This window comes from Solanum pennellii, chromosome 2 (assembly GCF_001406875.1).
Source record: "Solanum pennellii chromosome 2, SPENNV200".
In the NCBI taxonomy this organism is placed as follows: domain Eukaryota; kingdom Viridiplantae; phylum Streptophyta; class Magnoliopsida; order Solanales; family Solanaceae; genus Solanum; species Solanum pennellii.
In genome coordinates this window covers 53,947,499-53,972,963 of record NC_028638.1, presented here as the reverse complement: position 1 = coordinate 53,972,963, position 25,465 = coordinate 53,947,499, and the positions used below count along the sequence as shown (strand labels likewise).

Genomic DNA, 25,465 nt, shown 5'->3' with positions numbered 1-25,465 from the left:
CTGCAACCCTCCCCCCCCCCCAAAAAAAAAAAATTCTCGATTCTAGTAATTGTGAAACTAGAAATAAATTTTTAAAAGATTATCAATAAAGAAAAATTGGAATTAATAAGAAGTATAATTAAAAGAAAGGGGGGTATTAACGATCTTCTACTATTTTTTTAATAAAAAGTTAGTAAAAAACAATAATTAAAATAAGCATCTTATTTATTTTTTAAAAATAATTTTTTATATAAAATTTAATGAAAAAAAAGTTATTTAAATTGATTAAGTCACTTTTTAAGTGAAATATAAATAGTTGGACGAGTTTCTAAGTGAAACACCAATAGTAAAGTGACTTTTGAGTTAAAAAATAAAGTTGAGTGACTTTCGAAATAAGCAACCCAAAATTAACTGACTTTCTAAATATACTATTCAAAGTTGAGTGACTATCTGAGGTATTATCTCAAATTAAATTATGACCATCATTCTAGTCCTATCAAGTTAAAAGAATATCTTGTTGATGGTAATAATAATAATACATTTTGACCCAATTGTATTCCCCACAACCCATAATTTAACACATCTGCTCGCCAAGTAATGTTGAGTAAAGTTAGATTTTAGATCATTTTGTCATTTGAAGTGAATTGCATTGTTCAATTTGATTTGGCAAATATCATTTAAATAGATCTATGTGCCATTTAATTTTTATTCTGAAATTTAATATTTTCGAAAAGTTATATATTTTCCAAAATTAAATAATTGAGGATATATTAAGTTTAAAAAATTATTCTTTTTTGATTTGTCAAACTAAATTAGTAAAAAAAAAATAAATTATTAGGGACGGAGGGAATATATATATTCTAATTCCTCTTCTCAAAAATTGAAAGTATAATTTCAAAATAGTCTTAAAACTTTGTCGTATACCACTTAAATTATATTTTCATTTGCAGATAGATTCATTGACCACAAATTTTTAACTTTACCCAAAATGCTAACAAAAAATCAATAGTTCTTGTTTGGAATATTAATATACGTATAGCTAAATATAGCATAAAATAATTCTAGTTTAATCGAAAATAATATAATGTCCAAATTATGAAAGTTGGTAAAGGAGATTGGAGCATAACAAATCAGGAATTGGGCTCATCGTGAACTTAATTTTGAGCCCATCGAAGATACGAAAAGGAAAAGGTAGAGAAAAATGAGTTTGGATGATTTTTTATATTTTTAGACAATTGATTTAACTTCTTTTTCTGATGATAGATATACTGAAACATTTCTTTTCAAATCTTTCTTGTTATTTTTGCAGTATGAGGCGATTGGTTGGTAATGTATGTGGTTCATCCCGTGAAGAATCGTAAGCTCTTTATTTTCCATTTATTTCTCCAGCGTTTGTTTTTTCTATGTTCTTGACTTATATTTGTTGAATCAATGATCATTCTTTTTGTCTTCATTTGTTTTTTGTGTATTACATTTTATGCATGGGTCTACATTATGTATACAATATAGATACATTATATACCAATGTATAAATATTGTATAACAATGTGTATAAATGTATATACGTCTCTTACGTATAATTATACATCATATATACATGGATATAAATTATTTATATAATAATATAGATACATTATATATATTAGCTGGAAAATATTAGTTGCTCAGTATGTTTGTGTTAAAAATTCTAAAATAGATTATCTCATATAATAATATGCATTTAAACTCGCGAATGGAGAAGTTCAAAAATTACAAAAGGGGTTGATGATTTTTTTATTCTGGAAATTGATTGCATTTAAATCTAAACTAATTGAGATCAAGAGTGTTGATGATATGCAGTAAATTTATAATGACATTTTTATTGCAATATATAATTGTTTCTTTAAGTGAATAGGTCGTGACGTGCCTTTTATAGCTTTAACATTTTATGTCCATCACTCTAAAAATTACTACTAATTTATCACAATAAGTTGTTAAATTTGTTAGTATAAACTATCGCGTATGCATGCCTTTTTACTTTTATATAAACTCATATAAACATATCAGATCAAAATTAAACAAACTATTTATCAACCACATTGGGGAAATTTGATTGATAAAGGAGGCTCCAAAATAAAAATAAAAATTTGGGTTCATTCATGAACTTCAAAAATGTCTACGCCTGTCACTAATTTTGTGCCCATCTCAAAACTCCACTATTTTTGAGGAATCTTAAGAAGAAGAAAAAACAATAAAAATTACAAACGAGGTTACTTTTGTTGTCCAATTACTCTATTTTGATCAAATGAATAATTTTTAATTCAATAAATTAATGAGAAAATATGAGAAATAGCTAAGATAAAAGATATAATAAGGCTTTATAGTTATAATTTTGATAATTCTGCTTTACAACAGTAATTTTGTTTGCTATGAAGAATGCAATTTGTATTTCATTTGTCTGTTTGAATATTTCACTAGTAAACACAAATAAAGTATGTATACATAAAATTGTATTAAGTTAACATATAAGAGAAAGACTAAAAAAATACCCGCATTTGACCTAATTGTCAACAACCCGGCAAAACTACGAAGAAGGAATGGGGCTTACTATTTTTCAGCAATAAATATAAACAGAGACAGAGTCACCTTACTAAGTGTTATAATCTTCTTTCTTAAATTATTTTTTTCAAAAGTAACGCAACACATACAAATGTGCTTGGATTATTAATAAACATATATTTGATTTATGTAATGAAATTGTCATAGTAAATTTATTACATATAGGTAAAATTTCCATCTCAAACTAATATTAATTTGAAAAATAATATAGATATTACTCAAAAAGCACCACTTACACAATAAATTACTTATCTCTTACTTAGAGCATATGTTGGCTCTGTTGTTAAAAATAATTTATTTTTATAATCACTTTTTAAACGGCTTTTTAGAAAAGTATTTTTGAAAAAAAAATTAATTTTGACTATTCATTTGAAAAATGTTGTTCATAAGTAGTTTGCGTTCGACTGATCTTTTTAAAATTAAAATGTGCTTATGAGAATCAAGTACGAAAAATGCTAGTTATTGATGTACTTTTAATATTAAAATTATTTATAGATAGTAACTATTAAATATCTATTATAAAAAAAGTTAATTATACTTTAAATTTTTAAAATTAAAATGTACATATTTAAATTTTCAATCAACATTATACCTTTTTTTAAAAGGGTTAAAATCTTTAATTGTTATTTTCTTATCTTTTTTCTAACCTTGCAAAAATATTACTCCTATTATTATCGTCTTTTTCTAATTCCTTATAATTCTGTAAAATTATATGTAAAATATAAAATAGTAATATATAAACGTAAAATAAAATATAAATTTATCATCTAAAATTAAAAAATAAATTTATCTGATGAAAATGTAATCAAACTTATGAGATATGTTAATAATTCATTAAAAGATATATTGATAAATATGTGTATATGAAAGGATATTTTAATCTTGAGAAAAACATATTTTTTTGTTTCTGCTTTTTGTTTTTTAATAAGAATAAAAATTCTTCCCAACAAAAAAATAAAATTGTTTCTCTTATATTTAAAAGCACTTTACGAATTTGTGAAACACATTATTTTTCACTAAAAGTGTTTTTCTCGAAAATAAGTTTTCCAATAGAAATGTCAAACAACTCTTAATGTATCCGTAAAATCAATTTATACACGCCACGTTGCATAAAATTCCTATAATTAATAATTATTTGGTTTATATTTGGATAAATTTTTCAGTGCAAAGTAAAATAAAAAAAATTATCATCACGTATTTTGGTCGTACTCGGTTACAATATTTACAAGTTTGGTTACCAAACTAATTAAGGAAACATGATTTGCACAAAAATGAGTATAAATATATAATTATCTTGAAATATATAATTTTTTTAAAATAATTAGAATGCGAGCATTTTAAAACCGTCACAAATTATGACGATAAAAGTTACTATAACTACAATAATAAATCATTAGTGCCGTTATAACATTATCGTGCATACTTTTTTTTGGCTTTTAGGTAAATGCATATTATTAGATTAAACTCTAAATTTAGAAGAATATTACAAGTATAACTCAAAACTTAAAACCTATCAATCAAATTGGGGTAATATATTGGAAATATGACCCGGGCAAAAAGAAATGAAAAATTGGGCTCATTCATAAACTTGAAAATGTACACACTTGTCACTGTATTTAAGCCCATTTCAAGTCTTTTTCCTTTTTTGCCCCTCAACCAAATGTTTTGGACGATATATATGTGCAATGGTCTGGTATTACTTATTGATTTATTAAATTAAGATAAAAAATAATTAAGTTTTTTCTCATTTTATCCCTACAATTAATACTCTTAGTAAAATATTATGTAAAAAATTATTTAACTAGAAAATAATGAACCTTCATTAAATATTTTGAATTTCATGAAAACTAGTAGTACTTACTCAATATGGAAATAATTACAATAAAATCTCTCTAAATTAATATTATAATATTGAAATTATAAAATACTATTATTTTGCAGAGGTATTAATTAATCGATATTAAGTTAAAGAATATTTTGAAATTTATGCTTGCCTATGAGATGAAATTTATGAGCAAAAAATAGTGGGATGTTAAAAAAGAAAAAGAATAAAAGAATAAATAATAATGGAAAATTAAAAGATTGGAATAAAGAGAGTGAATAGAGTATTGAAGTGAATATAAATAAATGTCTTTATTTGACAAAGATTTTGATCTAAAAGGAAAAACATATTGGACAGTGTAATTTTTTGAAACCATCAAGTGATTTATGATTTTTCTTAGTGAATTTACTTTAGACGACATTTTGGGTGAAAAAAATGAATTTACAACAATATCTTTGTCAGCCCCCTCTAATTACGAAAATAATCTCAAAAGTAGAGTCATGTCAAATTTGTGCCTAAATAATCGTGCCAAATATATTTATTATTTTACTATATAACTATTTGAATATAATAAATACAATGACTTGAAAAAAGTAATTATAATTAGTGATAAGGGTAATTAGGAACTAAGTTTAAAATTATCCATTGATTTCATAAAGTGGACAAGTATTGTTGGACATTCCAAAATAATATAGTGGACAACTATTATTGAATGGAAATAGTAGTAAATTACTTATGAATATGAATATATGTATATCTCGTTATTTCAATTGCTCGTAAACTTACATATGTTTTAATTGATGTATCAGCAAAATCAATTTTTACACGCCACGTCACGTAACATTTCAATAATTAATAATTGTTTGGTTAGATCTAGATCAGATTTTCCGTATGAAGTAAGTATTATTTTTTTTTCGTCGTGTAATTTGAACGTATTCGGTTACAATATTTGCGAGTTTAGTTACCAAACTAAACAAGGAACATGATTTGCATATAAACGAATGTAAATATATAATTATGTTGAAATACATATCATTTCTTAAAAGATTAGAGCGCGTACATTTTATAATATTCAGAAGTTATGAAAGTAAAAATTATTATAACTATAATAATAAATTATTAGTATCGTTATAACGTTATCGTTTGGCTTTAAGATAAATGCATATTATTTGGTTAAACTCTATACTCAGAAGAACATTTATTATAAATATAACTCATATCTTTAAACATATCAATCAAATTGGGGGTAATACATTGACAAATAAGACCTGGGCATAACAAATGAAAACTTGGGCTAAATGTGTACACTTGTGACTCACTATATTTGAGCCCATTTCAAGTCTTTTTCCTTTTTTGCCCCTCAACTAAATGTTTAGGGCGATATATATGTGCAATGGTCTGATATTACTTATTAATTTATTAAATTAAGATAAATTTTTTTTATTTTATCCATCATTTAATATTCTTAAGAAAATATTATTTAATAAATTAATTTAACTAGAAAATAATAGATCTTCATTAAATGTTTTTAATTTCATGAAAACTAGTAGTACTTATTCAATATGGATATAATTACAGTAAAATCTCTCTAAATTAATATTATATCATTCAAATTTTAAAATAGTATCATTTTATAGAGGTATTAATTAATCAATAAATTAATAAATATTAAGTTAAAGAATACTTTGAAATTTATCTTGTTTTTTCCTCTTAAAACAATATAGACATATTTGCATTTAAGATGAAATTTATGAACAAAACTAGTGGGATGTTGAAAAAGAAGAAGAAGAATAAATAACAATGAAAAATCAAAAAATTGAAAGAAAGAAAGTGAATAAAATATTGAAGTCGATATAAATAAATATTTTATTGGGTAGAATTTTTTATTTGAAAGGAAAAAAATATTAGACATTGTAACTTTTAAAACCATCAAGTGATTTATGACTTTTATTAGTATTTTAACTTTAGATGACATTTTGGATGAAAAAATTAATTTATATCAACACCCTTGTCAGTCCCTCTAATTATGAAAATAACCCCAAAAGCGTAGTCATGCCAAATTTGTGCCTATATAGTCGTGTCAAATATATTCATTCTTTTACTATATAACTCTTGAATATAATAAGGTGAAAAAGTATAGATAAATGTTTATAATTAGTGACGCGGGTAAATTAGGAATTAAGTTTAAAATTATCCACTGATTTCATAAAGTGAATGAGTGTTGTTGGACATTCCAAAACAGCAAAGTGAACAACTATTATTGAACGGAGAGTAGTAAGTTACTCATGAATATGATATTAAAGTCAATTGCTCGTAAAATTACAAAATTTTGATTAATATATCAGCCGAATCAATTTTTACGTGCCACGTTGCATCGTATTCCAATAATTAATAATTATTCGGTCTAGATCTAACAAAGATTTTCAGTATAATGTAAGAATTAATTTTTTGTCGTCATGTAATTTGGACGTACTCGGTTACAATATTCATGAGTTTACTTACCAAACTAAACAAGGAAACATGATTTGCACAAATATATAATTATATTGAAATACATATTATTTCTTAAGTGATTAGGACGCGTGCATTTTATAACCGTCACAGGTTATGGCGGGAACTATAACTACAGTAATAAATTGTTAATTCAGTTATAACATTATCTTGCATGCTTTTTTTACTTTTACATAAACGCATATAATTAGGTTAAAGTTTAAACTGAGATTAAGATTATTATCAATATAACTCAAAATGTTAAAACCTACATCCAATTGGGGGTGAAAAATAAAATCCGATCCTAAAAAATGAAATATAATAAATATAATTTCTTGAAAAAAAATTAATAGATAAATTATTATAATTAGTGATAAGGGTAAATTAAGAAGTATACGTGCAATAGTCTGATATTGTAAGTACATTTGTATAACTAAGGCCGCGTTACATAATATATATAACAGCACCAACATTATTTTATCAAATCATTTTTTTTGCCTCACCTCTTCGCCTTTTACCTCTTTGTTTCTCAAAACTTGTCTTATGTGTTGTGTGTTGCAATTCTGAGTCGGAGAGGAGGGAAAGAGAACAGGGGAAAGGGAAAAAAAGGCCACCAAGAATGAATTGACAGAATTTTTTTTATCTCGTCTAAACCATTGGATTAACTCTTTGTTTTGTGTTGATAGATCTGTTAAGACTTCTCTTTTCTCATCCTCAGAAAATCTGAGGAAAATCTCTAAAGTGAGTTGTTTTGAAAATGGAAGCAGATTTTTTTCTTTTTTTTTTTGTTTGTTGATGTTAAAAAACTTCTTCTTGCTGTTCTGTTTTTTTTTTTAACAGGATAAAACGATTGAGAGATGATGTGTATGATAGACCTTCATTTAAGCGGCCATTTGGCTCCAACAGAGGAGAATCGTAAGTTGTTTGGCTTGTGTCCATTTTGTATCTGATTATTTTTTTTGTATGTACTTGTTTTTGATGGATTTTTTTTTTAATTTATTGAATTCTTGGCAACTCTAGGTAAATCAGTGATTTCTAGTTGTTATATCTTTATGTGTTGTGTCTAACTTTGTGATCAAAAAATGTTTAATGAATTAGAATAGGTTTATCATTTTTTTTCATCAGTCAAGAATTATCAAGCAGATATGAAAATAAAGATTGGATCTTTACCCATGGTGTTTGGGTGAGTCTTTTTGCTTCTTTTTTTTTGTATGTTAGTTCATTTTTAGGGCAAACGCTATAAACGCAACATAACCTTTATTTATTTGGTTGTATCAAATCAAGGGATTAGTCAAATTCTGAATGAACTATGAATTTGCTGAAATTTTGGTAATTCTAGGTAAATCAGTAATTTTTAGTTTTTCATCATGTGGTGTGTTGTGTGTGATTATGCTATCGGAAAATATTTGGATGCCATTTTCTGCTTTATCTTGTGTTTTAGGGTAGGTTCTAACATTTTTCTTACACCACTCGAAATTATCAGGCGCAATTGAAGATAAAGATTATCCTTATCCATGTTGCATTTGTTTGGGTGGGTCTAGTTGCTTTTTGTTTATCTGTTAATTCATTTTTAGGGCAAATGCTTTAACTTAGCAACACAACCACTGTTTATTTGCTTATATCGTATCAACGGTTTTTTCAATTTTGAATGAACTATAAAAATCATTGGTTTGTAGTGGATGAGAGTATAATTTAACCTATTGGAGCATATTGGGAGGAGGTCTCTTACAATAAATTTGTCTGGCAAATCTTTACTGTGGTTCTCTGTGATGTTTTTCTTCTTTTCTTTTTTCCCGGATGAAGCTACAGTCCATCACAAGTTCCAGGAAGTGGTCAGGGTGGAGTTGGTGGTGGCAGCAGTGCTGGTGGATCTAGTGCTAGTAATTCAAAGCTGACAACTGGTGATGCATTGTCTTATTTGAAGGAAGTCATAGACATGTTTCAAAGCCAAAGGGATAAGTATAACATGTTCCTTGATGTTATGAAAGACTTTCAAGCTCAAAGGTTTGCTCCTTTGATCTTCCTAGTGCTATTTTCATTCCTATTCAATTTGGTGATTTGTGTGGGACTTATCTCAGTTTTTTTCTTCGCAGAATTGATACTGTTGGTGTCATAGCTAGAGTAAAAGACTTGTTTAAAGGGCATCCTAGGTTGATCCTTGGATTCAACACCTTCTTGCCCAAGGGTTATGAAATAACCCTCAATGATGAAGATGAGGCTCCTCCAAAGAAAGTTGAGTTTGAAGAAGCTATTAGCTTTGTGAACAAAATAAAGGTTACATTTCTGTTACCTTCCAGTTTAAACAATAAAGGTCTGCCTTTTTCTTCTTTACAAAAAACTCTAGTCCTAACTTACTAGGTTATCATTTCTGCAGACCCGTTTCAAAAATGATGATCACGTTTACAAATTCTTTCTAGATATTTTGGACATGTATAGGAAGGAGCACAAGGGAATAAGATATGAATTACACTACTTTGACTTTCTAATCATTTTTGGTGAAAAAGAAATAAGTGATATTGTACAATAAAAATACTAAAACTACAAATGAGTTGCATAGTTACGGAAAAAAAAGTAGAAGAAATACATGATATCTTAAGAAAAACAATTAATAATTAATAAAATATGGATTCACTGCTTTTACTTTAATCATTTTCAATTCAACAAATTGAATCCAGTCAATAAATAGTTATAACTTTAGTGAATGACTAAAAATATTAGAGAAAGACTAAACTACCCTTAAAGTTTGACCAACATCATACGTTACAAGAATTAATACTATATATATGTGTAGTCTCGTTATTACATACACAACTTTTTTTTTCTCCAAGTAGAGAAGGTATAGAGAAAAATACTAGGGTTCAGCCATTTCTAATTTTTTTTCCCCTTTGTCTGAGTAATTTTATGATTGAATTGGTTTTTTTATTAATTCTTAATAAAATTTATATTTACTAGCACAACTTCTTGTTGATGTACTATTTTTGCAGCATGGCCCGATTGAGAGAAGATGTATCTGGTGGTAAAGAGAGGTTTAGGCGGCGAATCAATTATTCTCGTAGAGAGTCGTAAGCTCTGTTCACGTTCTCAATTATTTTGATTTATTGAATTCTCGTGAAGAAATTAGTGTGTTAATTTAGGTTAAAAATCAAAAATAAAAAAAAATTGGGCTGATTTTTCAGTATATACATGATATCATTTTTGGTAGCAGTGACTACTTATGGTATATGAATTTTTTGTTGTGTGAAGTAGGCGTCGTTCATCACAAGTAGTTGAAAATGGTTCGGGCAGCCGCATTGCTAGTAGAGGGCTAACTTTTCTTAGCCCTTGTAACCCAAATCTTAGAACAGAGGATGCTTTGTCTTATTTGAAGGAAGTGAAGGACACGTTTCAAGGCAAAGTGAAGTATGAAATGTTCCTTGATATTATGAAACATTTTAAGGCTCAAAGGTATGTTACTACTATTTGCCTTAGTGTCATCATTCTCATATTTGTTGTTTTATCAGTGAATTATTCCTTTTTTTTTTACAGAATTGATACAGTTACTGTCATAGAAAGAGTGAAAGATTTGTTCAAAGGGTACCCTAGGTTGATCATTGGATTCAACACTTTCTTGCCCGAGGGATATACGATAACTCCCAATCAAGAAGATAAGCCTCGAGTTGAATTTGGAGATGCTGTCAACTTTGTGAACAAAATAAAGGTTACATTTCCAGTTTAAATAATATAGGTATGTTTTTTTCTTCTTTAAAATACTTTAGTCCTAATTTATTTGGTTTATCATATTCTGCAGACACGATTCCAAAATGATGATCAAGTCTACAGATACTTCCTAGACATCTTGAACGTGTATAAGAAAGAGCATAAGGGAATCGATGAGGTGTACCGAGAGGTAATAGTTTCTTTTTTAAATTGGTATACAATAGATGATGTTTATGTTTTAATTTTTTGTTACTTTTTGTCATATCGTATGTTTAGGTTGCCATACTTTTCAATGGCCATCCAGATTTGTTAGATGAGTTTACTAGGTTCTTGCCAGATACCAACTACAAAGAGGATCTAAGCAAGCAGCAGCATACTGGTAAAATGAATTCTTTTGGAAAGTTTGAAGATGACCTGAAATGTGAGTTCATGGTTAGCTGAATATTTGTATTTGATGTGTTGCATTAGAATCTTTCACTATTAGCTATATACTTTGTGATGACACTGATCTATTAGTAAATATGTATTAATTCATTATTCAGTTTATCTCACTTATTTTTTTGTTAAAGTTCTTGGTGTATGCATTTGATTTTAGCATAGAGTTGCTGAGTTTTGTTAGTATGCTTTTTAATATGATTTTGTTGATCTTGTCAGCTTCGTATAGCAAAGTGTTCATTTTCTGTGAAAGGGTAAAGGAAAGACTACAAAGTCCAGCTGATTATCTGAAATTCTTAAGATGTCTCCATATTTACGGCACTGAAACGATCGCAAGGAACGAGTTACAAAGTTTGGTACGTCTATCATGCTATTAATCAAGCCCTATTGTTCCAAAGTGACATTTATCATTGTTTGTAATATTTGCTATTTGGGGTTTGGATGGGCTCTCTTATGAGTTTTGGCTAAGAAAAGGGAGAAACAGGGGTACTGAATCCTATTTTACAGGATTTTGTGGTTCTAATGTCTTTTAAATGATATACAAGTCGATCTTGTTGTTAAAGCATCATTAATTTGAAGCACGCTATCAATTTCAGGTTGCTGAAATACTTGGAAAATATCCTGATCTTATGGAGGGTTTCAATGAATTTCTGGATCTTTATGATCGAGTTGGTAAGTTAAAATTTCATGATTGTAAAACTGTTGTACCATTAAGATTGGTTACTGCTTGACAATTGGAATACTTGCCGATGTATTGAGCCAGAGAAAGTCTTGAATAATTTTTCATTAGGATTTTGTTACAAGTACTTTACATTACTATACAAGACAACAATTGAAATTTCGTAAAAAAAAATCTCCAACAAGACATATCAGAATTCGTCATGATTAATATTCTATGAGTATGTTGCTAAACATTCAGTCTGTTTGACTCCATTTTTGGTTAAGTTCTTGATGTATGCATCTGTTTTTAGCATAGAGTTGTTGAGTTTGGTTAGTGTGCTTTTTAATAGTATTTGTTTGATCTTGGCAGATACATATACAAAAGGGTTCACTTTCTGTGAAGAGGTAAAGGAAAGACTAGGAAGTCCAGCTGATTATCAGACATTCTTGAAATGTCTTCATGATTACAGCAGAGAATTAATTACAAGGGAGCAGTTACAATCTTTGGTACGTGTATCATGCATCTAATCTTATCTTTATTGCTCCTATGTGACAGTAATCTTTGCTTATAATTTCTGCTATCTATGGTTTGGTTGATGTTCATGCAAATTATAGGCTAGACCTAATGTTTCTACAGGATTTTGTGGTACTAATATCTTTTAAATGATGTACAAGTCGATATGTTTGTTGTTTAAGCATCATAGATTTAACCACTCATTTCAGGTTGCTAAAGTACTTGGGAAACATCGTTGTCTTATGGAGCATTTCAATGTATTTATAGATCGTTATGAACGAGCTGGTAAGTCTTTAACGAATTCTGTCACACACACAATGCTTATATATATGTGAGATTGTAATTTGAATTGTTACTGCTTTGCAGTTGGATTTCTTGTAGGTGTAATGACTAAGTGGAATGATCCCAAGTTAGTAAAGAAAGAAGAGAAGAAGTGTAAAACTGAGGCTCCTTCAACTTATCAAGTAAAACAAGAAACTGAAGCTCCTTCAACTTATCAAGTAAAACAAGAAACTGAGGCTCCTTCGACTTATCAAGTAAAACAAGAAACTGAGGCTCCTTCAACTTATCAAATAAAACAAGAAAATGAGGCTCGTCCACCGGGAATTAAGTTTGAAGAAGCTGTCAGTTTTGTGGAGAAAGTAAAGGTTATTCTCTAAGCCTTATTTTCTTCTAAATTCATAAAGAATCTGACAAGATATTTTGTTAGACAGACAGATAGATGGATAAAATATGAGTGTTAACTTACTTGTTGGGGTCATCGCTTTGTGCAGGAACGTCTCCGACAGGACAACCATGTGTATAAATCATTTTTGAACATTTTGAGGATGTACAACAGGGAGCACGAGAACAAATATGATGTCTATCATAAGGTGATAAAACATCTTTCAATTTGGATACACAATTTATATTAGGTGATCTTCATGTTTTAATTTATGAATATTGATTATTATTTTTCATTTATGTGTAGATTGCTATACTTTTCAAGGATCATTCAGATTTACTTGATGAGTTCGCTAAATTCTTGTCAGATTCTTCAGCTGATTTCATGCTTAGGGAACGTATTGATCAGTTAACCATCCTCTTTAGTTCCTTATAATAGTGTGATCTGTATTACTAATGCTTGTGAAGGAGTTAAACTTGGAAAGATTGATGGGTTTCTTGGAAATTTTTGTTCTGTTTCGAATGCTAGAGATTCAGTTTTATTGGCAATGTAAAATGTTGGTACTATATGGGGTTTATTTTTCCGAATGATATCATCATCCTTTCTAGCAAATTAAGAAATTTTTTTGAATATGTGCTTCTATATCTGCAACCTATCGGATAAAACTTGTTGAAAACAAAGGCATATCCTTATTATATTCGGGGTCGTTTGGTGTGAAGGTAAACAAAATAGTCATGGGATTAAGGTGTGTTTGGTATGAATTAAAATATTTTTTGAAAAAATGTTTTCTCATGTTTGGTTAGATTAAATAATTTTGAAAAATATTTTCTAAATCAACTCATATTCCTCAAATTTTAAAAAAAAATGTTTTCAACTTTAAAATTTCATTTTTCACCCCTACCAGCCCCCCTCGAAAAAAAAAATCTTTTTAAAAAATATTTTCAACTTCAAAATTTTATTTTTTTCACCCCTACACTCGACCCCCGCCATCCACCCAAAAAAAAATTAATTTTTTTTTAAAAAAAAAATTAACTTTAAAATTTCTTTTTTTCACCCATATCCTCGACAACCCACCCCCAGAAAAATTTTAAGTTTGTTTTTTTTAAAAAAAAAATTAACTTAAAAATTTCATTTTTTCACCCACACCCTCGATCCCCCTCCCCCCTTCCACCCCTATCCACCCCAAAAAATTTAAGTTTGTTTTTAAAAATTATTTTCTACTATAGTAAAAAAATAAAAGATATTTCTCAAAAATATTTTTCTTTCAAAAATCAAACACTAAATCTCTATCAGAAAATATTTTATACTCACCAACCAAACATGAGAAAATAAGTCAAAAATCTACTTGTTTTTCGGGAGACATTTTCTAGGAAAACATTTTTCTTCCTACCAAATATACCCTAAATTGTACTGTCACTTAATTCGTTGTTTGGTTGATATGTTCATGATAACTCATCCCGTAATTAATAATTAGTACCGGATAAGTTATTCCTCCCTTTGGGTGGTATAGTAATTTCGAAATAACTTATCCCAAGATAAAATAAGTAAATGACAAAAATTAATTTCTTAAATAAAATCGCTACTATAGCAACACATTACCATTAAAATTTTTGATTTTTTTTATTAAAAGGCTGCCATAACGATTTTAAAAAAAATAGTTATACGAAATCGCTGTCATGGCAACGACTTTTTTTTTTTTTGTTTCTTAAGCAGCCTTTTTGATTTATTTTTTTTTAATTAAAACATTGTTGTAGCAGCGATTTTAAAGAAAAGAAGAAATTATTATTTTGGAGAAAACAGTTGCTAAGGCGGTGAATTTTTTTCGTTTAACAGAAAGACGTCAAAAAATCACTCCATCAGAAGTAATTTAGCCCTTTTGGTTAAAACTTTTTTAATATACCATTTTTGCTTTTCAAAATAAAATACCTGCCCTTTTAATTTTGAATTCCTTTTTTTAACAGCATTATCAAACAAACTCTTAAGTTTTAATTATACGTGAACTGTGAAGTATAATTTATTTTTCCTTTGTTTTATGTTTTGTGCATATGTTTATATTTTCACCAGTATGGTGACAAAATTAGGACATAACTTGTCCAAGTTAGGAACAACTCTTTCATTTTTTTTAACTCAATCTATTTCGACACAAATCATTTCACCTCATAAAAATTGGATAAGAAATCTTGTCAAAATTATTTTCTGAAATATTTTATTTGTAAAAGGAATAAATAAAATAATTCAAATTTAATGAAATTGAGCAAATTGAATTGAGTTAATATCTTATATGGTCACTTAACTTTGAATTGTTACTTAGAAAGTCGCTCAATTTTAAGTTGTTAACTTAGAAAGTCACCCAATTATTTATATTTCACTTATAAAGTCACTCAATCAATTTAAATAATTTTTTCATTAAATTTTATCTTACACTATTTTTAAAGAAATAATAAGATATCTATTTTAATTATTTAATTATCCCCTCCAATTATTTAATTACAATTTTTCTAAAAAAAAACATAGAGTAATAACTGCAACCCTCCCCTCCCCCCCCCTTCCCCCCCAAAAAAATTCTCGATTCTAGTAATTGTGAAACTAGAAATAAATTTTTAAAAGATTATCAATAAAGAAAAATTGGAATTAATAAGAAGTCATTAAAAGAAAGGGGGTATTAACGATCTTCTACTATTTTTTTAATAAAAAGTTAGTAAAATACAATAATTAAAATAAGCATCTTATTTATTTTTTAAAAATAATTTTTTATATAAAATTTAATGAAAAAAAAGTTATTTAAATTGATTAAGTCACTTTCTAAGTGAAATATAAATAGTTGGACGAGTTTCTAAGTGAAACACCAATAGTAAAGTGACTTTTGAGTTAAAAAATAAAGTTGAGTGACTTTCGAAATAAACAACCCAAAATTAAGTGACTTTCTAAGTAAACTATTCAAAGTTGAGTGACTATCTGAGGTATTATCTCAAATTAAATTATGACCATCATTCTAGTCCTATCAAGTTAAAAGAATATCTTGTTGATGGTAATAATAATAAGTATAAATTTAAGGAATCCCATAGTGTAATTCAATAATTACATTCTGTCCCGATAAGTTTAATAATTACAAAAAATCCCTTAAAATTGCTGAGCCGTGATACTTTAGAATGTTGTGATACATGGTAAATGATACATAGTAACTTAAAACTGTTAAGAAAAAATAGGGGATAAAAACGGTAAATTTAAAGCTGTTAATAAAACAGCTTAATTTGTGGTAACAGATCATTAATCAGCATTAAATCAGCACTTAATTGGATATTAATTTCAAAATTTGAAAATCAAAGATTGTATCAGTTATTTAGAAAACAATTGGAGCTGCCGAAATTTTTTTGTTGTTGCAGTGGGTTTTTGAAGATGAATACTTCGATTTTGATGAGACATTCCGGAATTTGGGTGAACGAATTGCAGTATGAAAATTACAAAATTGATGGAATCGTTGTTGGAGATTCAATTTCGTTTTCTAATCTCAAAGCAGCAATTGCGGCCGAGTTGGACATTGATGTATCAAGGAAAGAAATTGAAATTCGATACATTGTAGAAGGTAACTCCTGTCCGATGAAACTTAAGAACGATATGAGTGTTAAACTATATTTTGAACTGAAAAAAAACGAGCCTGGATTTTCAATATATCCATTATGTATTGACACAATTGAGAAGAATAGTGGTACTGTACATAACTTTGATGGAAGAAGTGGAGAAATAACGTGTGTAGAAGGCACAACAAATGATACACAGGCTTTGGCAATAGTTGAAAGTAGCTTATTTGAGACACATGAAAATTCAGAAGTTGGAGTTGCAAATGTTATAATCAATTCAGATATTGTTGATGTGAAGACAGGTCAGATATACAAGGATAAAGCAACACTTGTAGATGTGATGACGAAATATAAGATAAAGAACAACTTCAACTGCAAAGTGAAGAGGTCTGATCAACAAAGGTATGACAGTATTTTGATATTTTAATGTATCATTTGTTGTTTTATAATTTAATTAGTACATGAAATATTACTGTACTATATGAAAACCTGCAAGTTTCATATGTTATTTTATAATCTAATGTATCATCATTTCAGGAATTTGTTTTTGATACATTGAAATAAGTATATTTGATACTTGAAAGTACTACTACCGATATAGTAAGGACTGTATCATTTTAAACAGTCATATCACAAATAGTGGATAAATTTCATTAAAGTTTGATACTTTTCTTAAAAATTGGTTGATACTTTTTGTGTGATTCATTGTTTGATTACTTTAAACATTATTGTTGAATATATTATATATGATGTATTTGATATGTGTATTAATATGCTTAAAAAATGTACGCAGCTATGTGTTGGTATGCTTTTCAGACAAATGTGGTTGGACTATGAAGGCGTCGTGCAGGAAAAAATCTGATATATTCATTGTTAGAAATTTCAATAGTGAACATACGTGTCCGATGAGGGAGAGGGTATTAACCAAAGTCCAAGCAACAGTGGGATTTGTAAGTGGAGTGACAGCTCCAAAATTGGTCAATTATAAACGAATTTATACACCAAGGGATATAATTGATGATATTAGAGAATATTATGGTGTTGAAATATCTTACCAGCAAGCATGGCGTGCTAAAGAACGTGCACTCTCCATGATTAGAGGAAAACCATCTGCTGGATATAGACGGATGCCGCGATACATACACATGTTAAAAACTGTGTATCCAGATTCTTATATAAGAATGCATAAGACTGAAGAGGATGAATTTATGTATCTGTTCATCGCCTTAAGACCATTCATTAGGGGATTTAAATACTGCAGACCAGTAGTTGTTGTGGATGGTGCACATCTGAGTGGAGCTTACAAAGGGACATTTGTATCAGCAAGCACACTTGATGGCGCAGGTATTTTTTATTTATAGTAATGATGTCTTTTTATATATTAAGTATCAAATAATATAATGTGTGTGTAATCAGGTTGCATATTTCCATTGGCATATGGTGTTGTTGACACCGAAAATGATTGTTCGTGGACATGGTTTTTCGAACAGTTCAAACATGCATTTGGCGATAGAAAAGATATGTGTGTTGTTTCAGATAGAAATGAGAGTATCATGAAGAGTGTAAGGATTGTGTTCCCCGATGTACCTCATTATGCATGCATCTGGCATCTTTGGAAGAATGTATGTGGAAACTTCAAAAGGAGCAGAAAGGCCATAAGTGATCTATTCTACTCTATGGCCAAGGCATATAGAAAGGAAGATTTTGATAAGTTGATGGCTAAGGTTGATAGAATTGATCACAGGGTTAAGGAGTACCTTGAATATGCAGGTTACGAAAAGTGGTCAAGAGTTCATGCAACAGTAAACAGAGGTAGAATGATGACTTCAAACATTGCAGAATGTATCAATGGTTGTCTTGTTGAAGCACGCCAATTAACTATATTAGAATTCTTGGAAGAGGTTAGAATTCTTTTTGGATCTTGGCATTGCAAAAACAGAGAAGTAGCCTCATACACAAAGGACACATTAGGTAGAAAATTTGAGGAATTGTTGATTATAAACGCGGCTAAAAGTTCAAAAATGGAGGTATGTATCATTATATAATACTTTATATTATATGTATCTAATTCTGTGTATCATTATGCTTTTTTTAACATGATTTGGTTTTTAAAAGTTATATATTTAAAATTTTTAATGTACACAGGTTGTTCCATCATCTGAGTTTATTTTCTCAGTTTATGAAAATGGAAGAAGATATATTGTTTGTCTTGAGCGGAAAGTATGTTGTTGTGGTAGATTTCAACTAGATGAGATACCTTGTTCACATGCAATCGCTGTATTGAAAAAAAAGAATGTCACCGATATGAATCCGTATTGCTCTGATTATTACAAGCCTGATGCGTTGGCAAAAACATATGAAATTCCAATGGTGCCAATGCCAGATAAGAAAGATTGGTCAGATCCTAAACACGTGGTAGCTGAAACTGTGTATCCACCTAGATACAGAAGATCATCTGGACGACCAAGAAAAAGAAGAAGAAAGAATGCAGATGAAAAGATTTCGGTGAACACAAACTGTTGTGGACAATGTGGACAAGAAGGGCACAACAGAAGAACTTGTACTTTCTACCCAAAAGAGAAGTGAATTTGTCGTAATGTTTCTATGATATCAAGAATAATTTATAACGTAAACATTTTAATGAATTTCAGTTTTCATTACAACTGCAAATTGAACACTTTGTGTTTAGATAAATAAACTTACAAACATGTGGTAATTAAATTTGAAGTCGTGCTTTTGATTATAAATACTTTCTTATTATTGGTGTTGATAAATATACTTGTGTCAATATTTGTTTTGAATATAAAATTTTATAAATCTTATGCTACAGTAAGATATATAATTTAAGAATTATTAGGTAACATAATGTACATGATACATATGGTTTATCTAGTATATCATGTACTTTTATTGTGTGTTTTTGGTACACATTCTTTATATAATGTATCATGTACTTTTAGTGTGTATCATTGGTTTGCACAATGATACATCTCCATTAGATAAAAAATATAAAAATATTATTGAGGTTATTGTGTACTTTAAAATGACTATAAATCATGTATCATGTGAATTTATATAATTTAACTTGTGTAATGCTTTTTTTGTTATGCTTTTATTGAAATATACAGTAAATAACTTTCCTTTAAAAAAATAATACCAATTCATATGAATATGCTATTCAATTTACCTAAATATCATGTAAAATTTAAGGATTATAGTGTAACATATTGTACATGATACATACGGTTTAGCCAATGTATCAGTTATTTTTAGTGTGTGTTTGGTATATATGTATCATTTGGTTTTGCCAGTGTATCATCTCAATTAAATAAAAAATTTAAAAATCTTTATGTCTATGTTTAATTATAAATACTTTGATTATACTTTATTAAATGATTTAAACCTGTGTGGGGCTATAATATGTCTGATATTTATATTTTCAATATAAACATATTTGTTACGTAATGTGAAAAAAAATATTCATGGAAATTGACAAAACCAAAAAAATAACATTAAAAAGGATAAAAATAGTTGTTCAATAACATATAAAAATAATAAATATAACATTAAAACATTGTTTTATCATGAAATGCTACACTATGTGAACTAAATCTTCTTCTGGTGGTGGTGTGACTACGCCCCTGGATTTTGGTGGATCATCATTGTCGCTAACATATCCGCACTTAGCCTTCTCACTTCCATAACTCCACAGCAATGCTCCATATCTTTGACGCAGGTAATCAGGATTAAAATCAGCATATGATATATTGATTTGGTCACTGATATACTCGGCAAATGCAGTAACATATAACCCACAGTCTCTACAAAAAATACAGAATAAATTAAAAACTTAATGATACATTAAAAAGGGCAAATGAAAAATTCTTGATACTTACAGGCTATCGCAATCCTGTGTAGGGATGTCTTGTGCAAATTCTATCATGAAAGGAACTTGAGGCTCCAGAAGTGAGCCACTATTGTTGTCTTTATATGCATGACAATCAGCAAATTTTGTGCGTTCATTTTCTTCAAAAAATCCACTGTCAAGTAGGTATGAAGGAAGCATTTTAGACAACATCTTGATCTCATGAGGAATTGTTTGTTTCCTTGTGCTAATTGATGAGTCAAAAACCCTTATCAACCTGTTTTTCAACTCAACAACAGCCAACACCCAGTGGAATTCTTGATCACAGTTAATTGGGATGTAGACCTCATCTACAAGATGCCATGGTAAAGCAGCTGGTATTCCAAACCCTTTGATGATGTTAATTATTGACCTCTCATGTACAGATACAACTGAAGCGCGATCAATATGTTCTTGTGTAGTAAGACTATCATCATCATCGTCCATGTAATATCTATCATAACAGTTTTTTACATGTGACATGAACAAACAGTGGGTTGTTGTGTATCTGTATTGATCCATGCTGCAAAGTTTTGATTTTTTACGAAGGTAGTAAAAAATCACATCGATGTGCTATAAACAAAATGAAAACAGAGTAAGAAATTATTTACATCTAAACAATATAAAAAAAGAAATATAATTATGTGAATATAGTATGATACTTTTGCAAATTAAATAGTATGATACTTATACATAATGTATCATTGCTAATTAAATAGTATGATACTTATAGATAATGTATCATGATGTTATAATATAGTTATGACTGATACATATTTCATAAATAGTTTAATATTTTACCTCATCAGACCAACACTTGTTTGGCTGTGACATGGCATAAAACCAATTCTTGTTCATTGGAAAAGCAACAACAAAGTCCATCATCGTAAATCCAAAAGAAGAAGATCTTGATCTGTATTTATCGTCCGATGGGTTCCTGCATATATGATACATAAGTTTTCAATGTATGTACATGATACATAACACTCAATTATTTACAGTTTTTATATAACAAAGTATCATGAATTAGTTGTATATAAAATGATTACGCCTAACACTGAGAAAAAAAATGTATAAAACTTACTTATTGTTATGATTTTTTAGAAGCCCCCTCAACAACCAATTCATGTAATCCTCAATCAGTTTCGGCGAAACTTTATCTGCAATGCCACATCCTTCGAACGGGAAATGGAGTCGAGCCATATCCTTCAATTTCTCTTTTCCCTTTTCGCTTGACCCAAAAGAAGTACAATATGGAGATTGAATCCTTCTCGAAGGCATTCTATTTCTATGCGCAGGAGTGACTGCATCAGTTTTAACAGCAATCTCCGTTATTGGAATTTCAGTGGGTAATTGACTGTCGGTCAACAAGTACTGGCTGCTAGTTATATTCTTTGGATCGTAAGAATATAATGGTCTAGCATTGGTAGCATCTTTACCCAAATCTTTGATAAGCGCATCTATTGCTGCTTGAGTTGATGGCGATATTGTTGTTGAAGTTGAAGAATCCTGTATAATATGATGTAATGATTTTTAGAATAAATTTGTGTGTAATGAAATTGTGTGTCATAAATCAAAATTGAAAAATGTACCGATGAATCCGTTGTTGTTTTTTCGGGCAACACATGAGGGATGTTGTGATGAACATTGTCGTCAACGGCTTGGTCCATGATATGTTCATTTAAATCTTGGTGCGACTGATGTGCGTCACCATCCTGAATATGCAGTTTTGAAATAAAAACTGTTAATATAATTTGTGCTGATACGTAACATTGATAACAATCACATGATACATAGTATTGATTAAATATGTATGATACATGACAGAATATAAAATGAGAAAAAAAAATGATCATGATACAAAGCATTGACTATATGTGCATGATACACAACATACCCAATGTATCATAAACATTACCTTTGGATCACTGACTATTGGTTCACCCTCATTTACGGCAACACCAACACCATCCACATCGACATCCCCTGCATCGTCGACGATATGATGCTCACCATTTTTACCAGAAAAACCACCACCATCCTCAGCTACACCACCCATATCATCGAGATCAACCGGTATTTGCTGAGATGTTTGTTTGTCAGACTGAAATGTGCTTGTATCAGCCTGAAAATTGATGTTCTCTTTGCTAATAGATTGCATCAGCTGGGAGTGATTTGCTTTTATCAAAATAATCAATTCCTCAAATTTCTTGTCAACCTAAAAATTGTAGATACATTTAGGATAAATAAAAGTTTGTTTAAAAATTACAAAATAATTTACTTACGTAAGTTTTCAAATATCCTTTCAACTCTTCAATATGAGGAATTATATTGTTGACATTCTGTGAATCTGCATATCCATGAACATCAGCAGCCGGGTTCTGAGAAACGTCTGGAACAGAACCATGTACATCAGCAGCCGATTTCGGTGACACTTGTGGAACAGAACCATGTACATCATCAGCATTCGAATGTTGAGGCAGACTTGACATGGAAACATGTACATCATCATCCGGTGTCGGAGACACATTTGATTGATCAGGCTGTTTCTGTTCTGACACCTTCTTTTTTTGAATAATTGATTTTTTTCTTCTTTTTGGCGGTGGTGGAGGAGATGTATCAGACACTCTAGAATATGTCCTCAATAACTGTTCTGGCGGTCTTGTGGAGAAATCATCTAAATCATCTTGCTCGTTTGGTTGTACTAATGGTATTGATGTAGAATGAGCATGTTCAACTTGAGCAATATCAAAAGCTTCAATTTCCTCTGCTGTTGGGACAATGTTTGAACATGCATTCTAAATGTATCACAAACACATAAGATAATTTAACTGTTAGATACAGTAATAATTCATAATGTATCACAAAGACATAAATAACGATATTCCATATACAAAAATAAAATTTTACCTTTTGGAAAATGGTGGACATAAGCATTTCAAACTTTGCCTTTTCAGACACAACTCTCCAATTGCATATTCTTGGGATGACATTGCGTTCTCTCACAGCTATTTCTGAATTTAAATTGGATGCACATTCGTATATCCAAACATTTAGTGCATATGGCATCCCATATAATCGGTACAACTTTTTACTAACGTCAAAATCCTGTCTAAGTGAACCAATTAGTTTGGAAAATGATAGCTGACCCCAAGGAAAATGTTGATATCTACCATCTTCAACCATTAGAAAGTCGACAATAGATATCGCTGTGTTATCAATAGTAGCTAATACAAATGTATGAATAAAGAACAGTATAGACATTTGGAGTGCATCCTGATTGCTCTCCCAATTACCCATCTTAAACCTTTGAACTAGTTGATGCTTTGTAACACTATTGACTGCACCAGGGAAATACTTTTTAAAAAGCATACAATTAGTTTGTTCTGGGTATTTGAAATCATTGGTATTTCCTCTGACCTTAAGTCCTGTTAATAATGCAAAATCATCTATACCAAATTTCAGGACACACCCGTTGGAATGTCTAATATGCAACACATTAGGGTTGCTTTGTTCCAATTCTAAAAGCAATAAGCACTTAGTTATTTGGCCCTGAAAATTACATTTAGAGATGTCTAAAAAGGGTCCAAAAATTGTATCCTTAAACATTTGGATAACATTATCCCCCACGTATTTTTCAAAGTCCTTTAGGAAATTGTTGTTAAAGTTGACAGCAAACCTTATGGGATGTGTTGGTATCTTTTTAATCTTGTACTTCAGTGGCTGCAATTTGAAAATAAAACCGCAAATTAAAACGATATAGAAATATAACTACTAAATAAAACAACTAATAACTTAATGATACATGGTTTCAGTTTTCAGAATTTCATACTATATGAAAAACATGTGATACATGTCTATAACATGTATCATTGAATTAAATAAAACATTATAACATGTGATACATGTCTAATACATGTATCATAAACAGCGACTAAACAACATACACAAAGAATCTATATGTATCATCAACTATATCTGATGAAGCATTTATTAAACTTAATGAATGATACATTATAACAAGTTTCAAAACATGTATGAGTAAATCAACTAAACAACTAATAACTTACTGATACATGATATCATACAGGAATTCATACTACATGCAGAACATGTGATACATAGCTACTACATGTATCATTACATTGACTAAACAATGTACACACAGATTCAACATGTATCATCAAGCACATATTATACTTTACTACAATTATTGAATGATACATTATAATAATTTTCAAAAACCTAATGATACATATAAAATATTATGAAACACAACAAATTCACGTATCAGTTGACCATCTAAAACACTATACACCCTTTTTAAAATGTATCAGCAAGCACACTTGATTCCTTAAAAATTTTACTAATTTAAACAACACCATTTTTAAGTACCAAAATACTAACCCGAGACAATGTAGGCCTAACAACAGTGTTTGCTGCTTCTTTTTTCCTTTTTTGTTGTATTTTTACAACCTTTGATGTTTCGCCATGGTCTTTGTTTGAATCCTTTTGAAGATTCATAGGATCATGCAAAGACTTTTTCCTATTTTCTTTCCAATTATCATCATCGGAATCATATATCCTTCTATTAATTGACGGATCCATTACTATGAAGTAATAGAACAATTAACAAAAACGAAAAAGAGAAGAATATACGAATTGATGATGGATTAACTATAAAAAGGGTCTGGGTTCTTACGATTCAATATTAGGAAGAAATAGTCGAATATGGATTAAGAATAAAAAGAAGAAAATAGAAAAATCTGCTGGGTTGAGAAGATTCAAAGTTATGAAGAAATAGTGGGATGAAGACGATTAAGGAAAAAAAAAGAAGTGAAAGGTGACTTTGGTAAGAACAAAACGGTAGAATGCAGTGGAAGTTACCCTGCTTCTATATTTTTTGAATTTTGAAATTCAAAATTTCAAAATTTGTTCTTTTATTTAAATTTAATTAAATTTAATAATTCAAAATTAAAAAGCTGATTAAAAGGTTGAGTGTTTAAATGGAAAAAATTTAAAATTCAAAAACTGATTTAAGAGGTTGAGTGTTTTAATGGAGAAAAAATAGGCATTAAAATTGGTAAATGTGTATTATAGGAGAGAGAGTGTAATGTATCTAAAA

The 25,465-nt window shown here is 29.2% G+C and overlaps 4 protein-coding genes and 1 long non-coding RNA gene across 5 annotated transcripts; 4 read left to right on the top strand and 1 right to left on the bottom strand.

Annotated features, from left to right (window-relative positions):
* The first annotated feature begins 1,289 nt into the window (after positions 1-1,289).
* On the top strand, positions 1,290-9,416 carry LOC114076014 (paired amphipathic helix protein Sin3-like 1). The gene is made up of 5 exons (XM_027914223.1): positions 1,290-1,336; positions 7,730-7,804; positions 8,693-8,893; positions 8,983-9,163; positions 9,264-9,416. Exons 1-5 carry the CDS (start codon positions 1,290-1,292, stop codon positions 9,414-9,416), a joined length of 657 nt encoding a protein of 218 aa, XP_027770024.1.
* A 440-nt stretch (positions 9,417-9,856) lies between these two features.
* Positions 9,857-13,448, top strand: LOC114076133 (paired amphipathic helix protein Sin3-like 2). The gene is made up of 12 exons (XM_027914817.1): positions 9,857-9,951; positions 10,136-10,333; positions 10,415-10,586; positions 10,677-10,775; positions 10,862-11,006; positions 11,240-11,376; positions 11,617-11,692; positions 12,051-12,187; positions 12,404-12,479; positions 12,561-12,841; positions 12,968-13,066; positions 13,165-13,448. Exons 1-12 carry the CDS (start codon positions 9,857-9,859, stop codon positions 13,291-13,293), a joined length of 1,644 nt encoding a protein of 547 aa, XP_027770618.1. The 3' UTR covers positions 13,294-13,448.
* Positions 13,449-16,324: 2,876 nt separating this feature from the next.
* Positions 16,325-17,239, top strand: LOC114076134. The gene is made up of 3 exons (XR_003576935.1): positions 16,325-16,441; positions 16,735-16,838; positions 17,230-17,239. It is a non-coding gene; the product is annotated as an uncharacterized LOC114076134 (long non-coding RNA).
* A 152-nt stretch (positions 17,240-17,391) lies between these two features.
* Positions 17,392-19,033, top strand: LOC107011062. The gene is made up of 3 exons (XM_015210383.2): positions 17,392-17,780; positions 17,853-18,463; positions 18,582-19,033. Exons 1-3 carry the CDS (start codon positions 17,528-17,530, stop codon positions 19,020-19,022), a joined length of 1,305 nt encoding a protein of 434 aa, XP_015065869.2. The 5' UTR covers positions 17,392-17,527; the 3' UTR covers positions 19,023-19,033.
* A 915-nt stretch (positions 19,034-19,948) lies between these two features.
* LOC107010156 lies at positions 19,949-25,265 on the bottom strand. Its single transcript, XM_015209404.2, has 9 exons — positions 24,748-25,265; positions 23,251-24,063; positions 22,626-23,138; positions 22,259-22,558; positions 21,933-22,055; positions 21,425-21,849; positions 21,142-21,277; positions 20,333-20,913; positions 19,949-20,257 (listed from the first exon to the last, which is right to left on the bottom strand). The coding sequence occupies exons 1-9, from the start codon at positions 24,946-24,948 to the stop codon at positions 20,029-20,031; spliced, it is 3,321 nt and encodes a 1,106-aa protein (XP_015064890.2). The 5' UTR covers positions 24,949-25,265; the 3' UTR covers positions 19,949-20,028.
* Between the last annotated feature and the right edge of the window lie 200 nt (positions 25,266-25,465).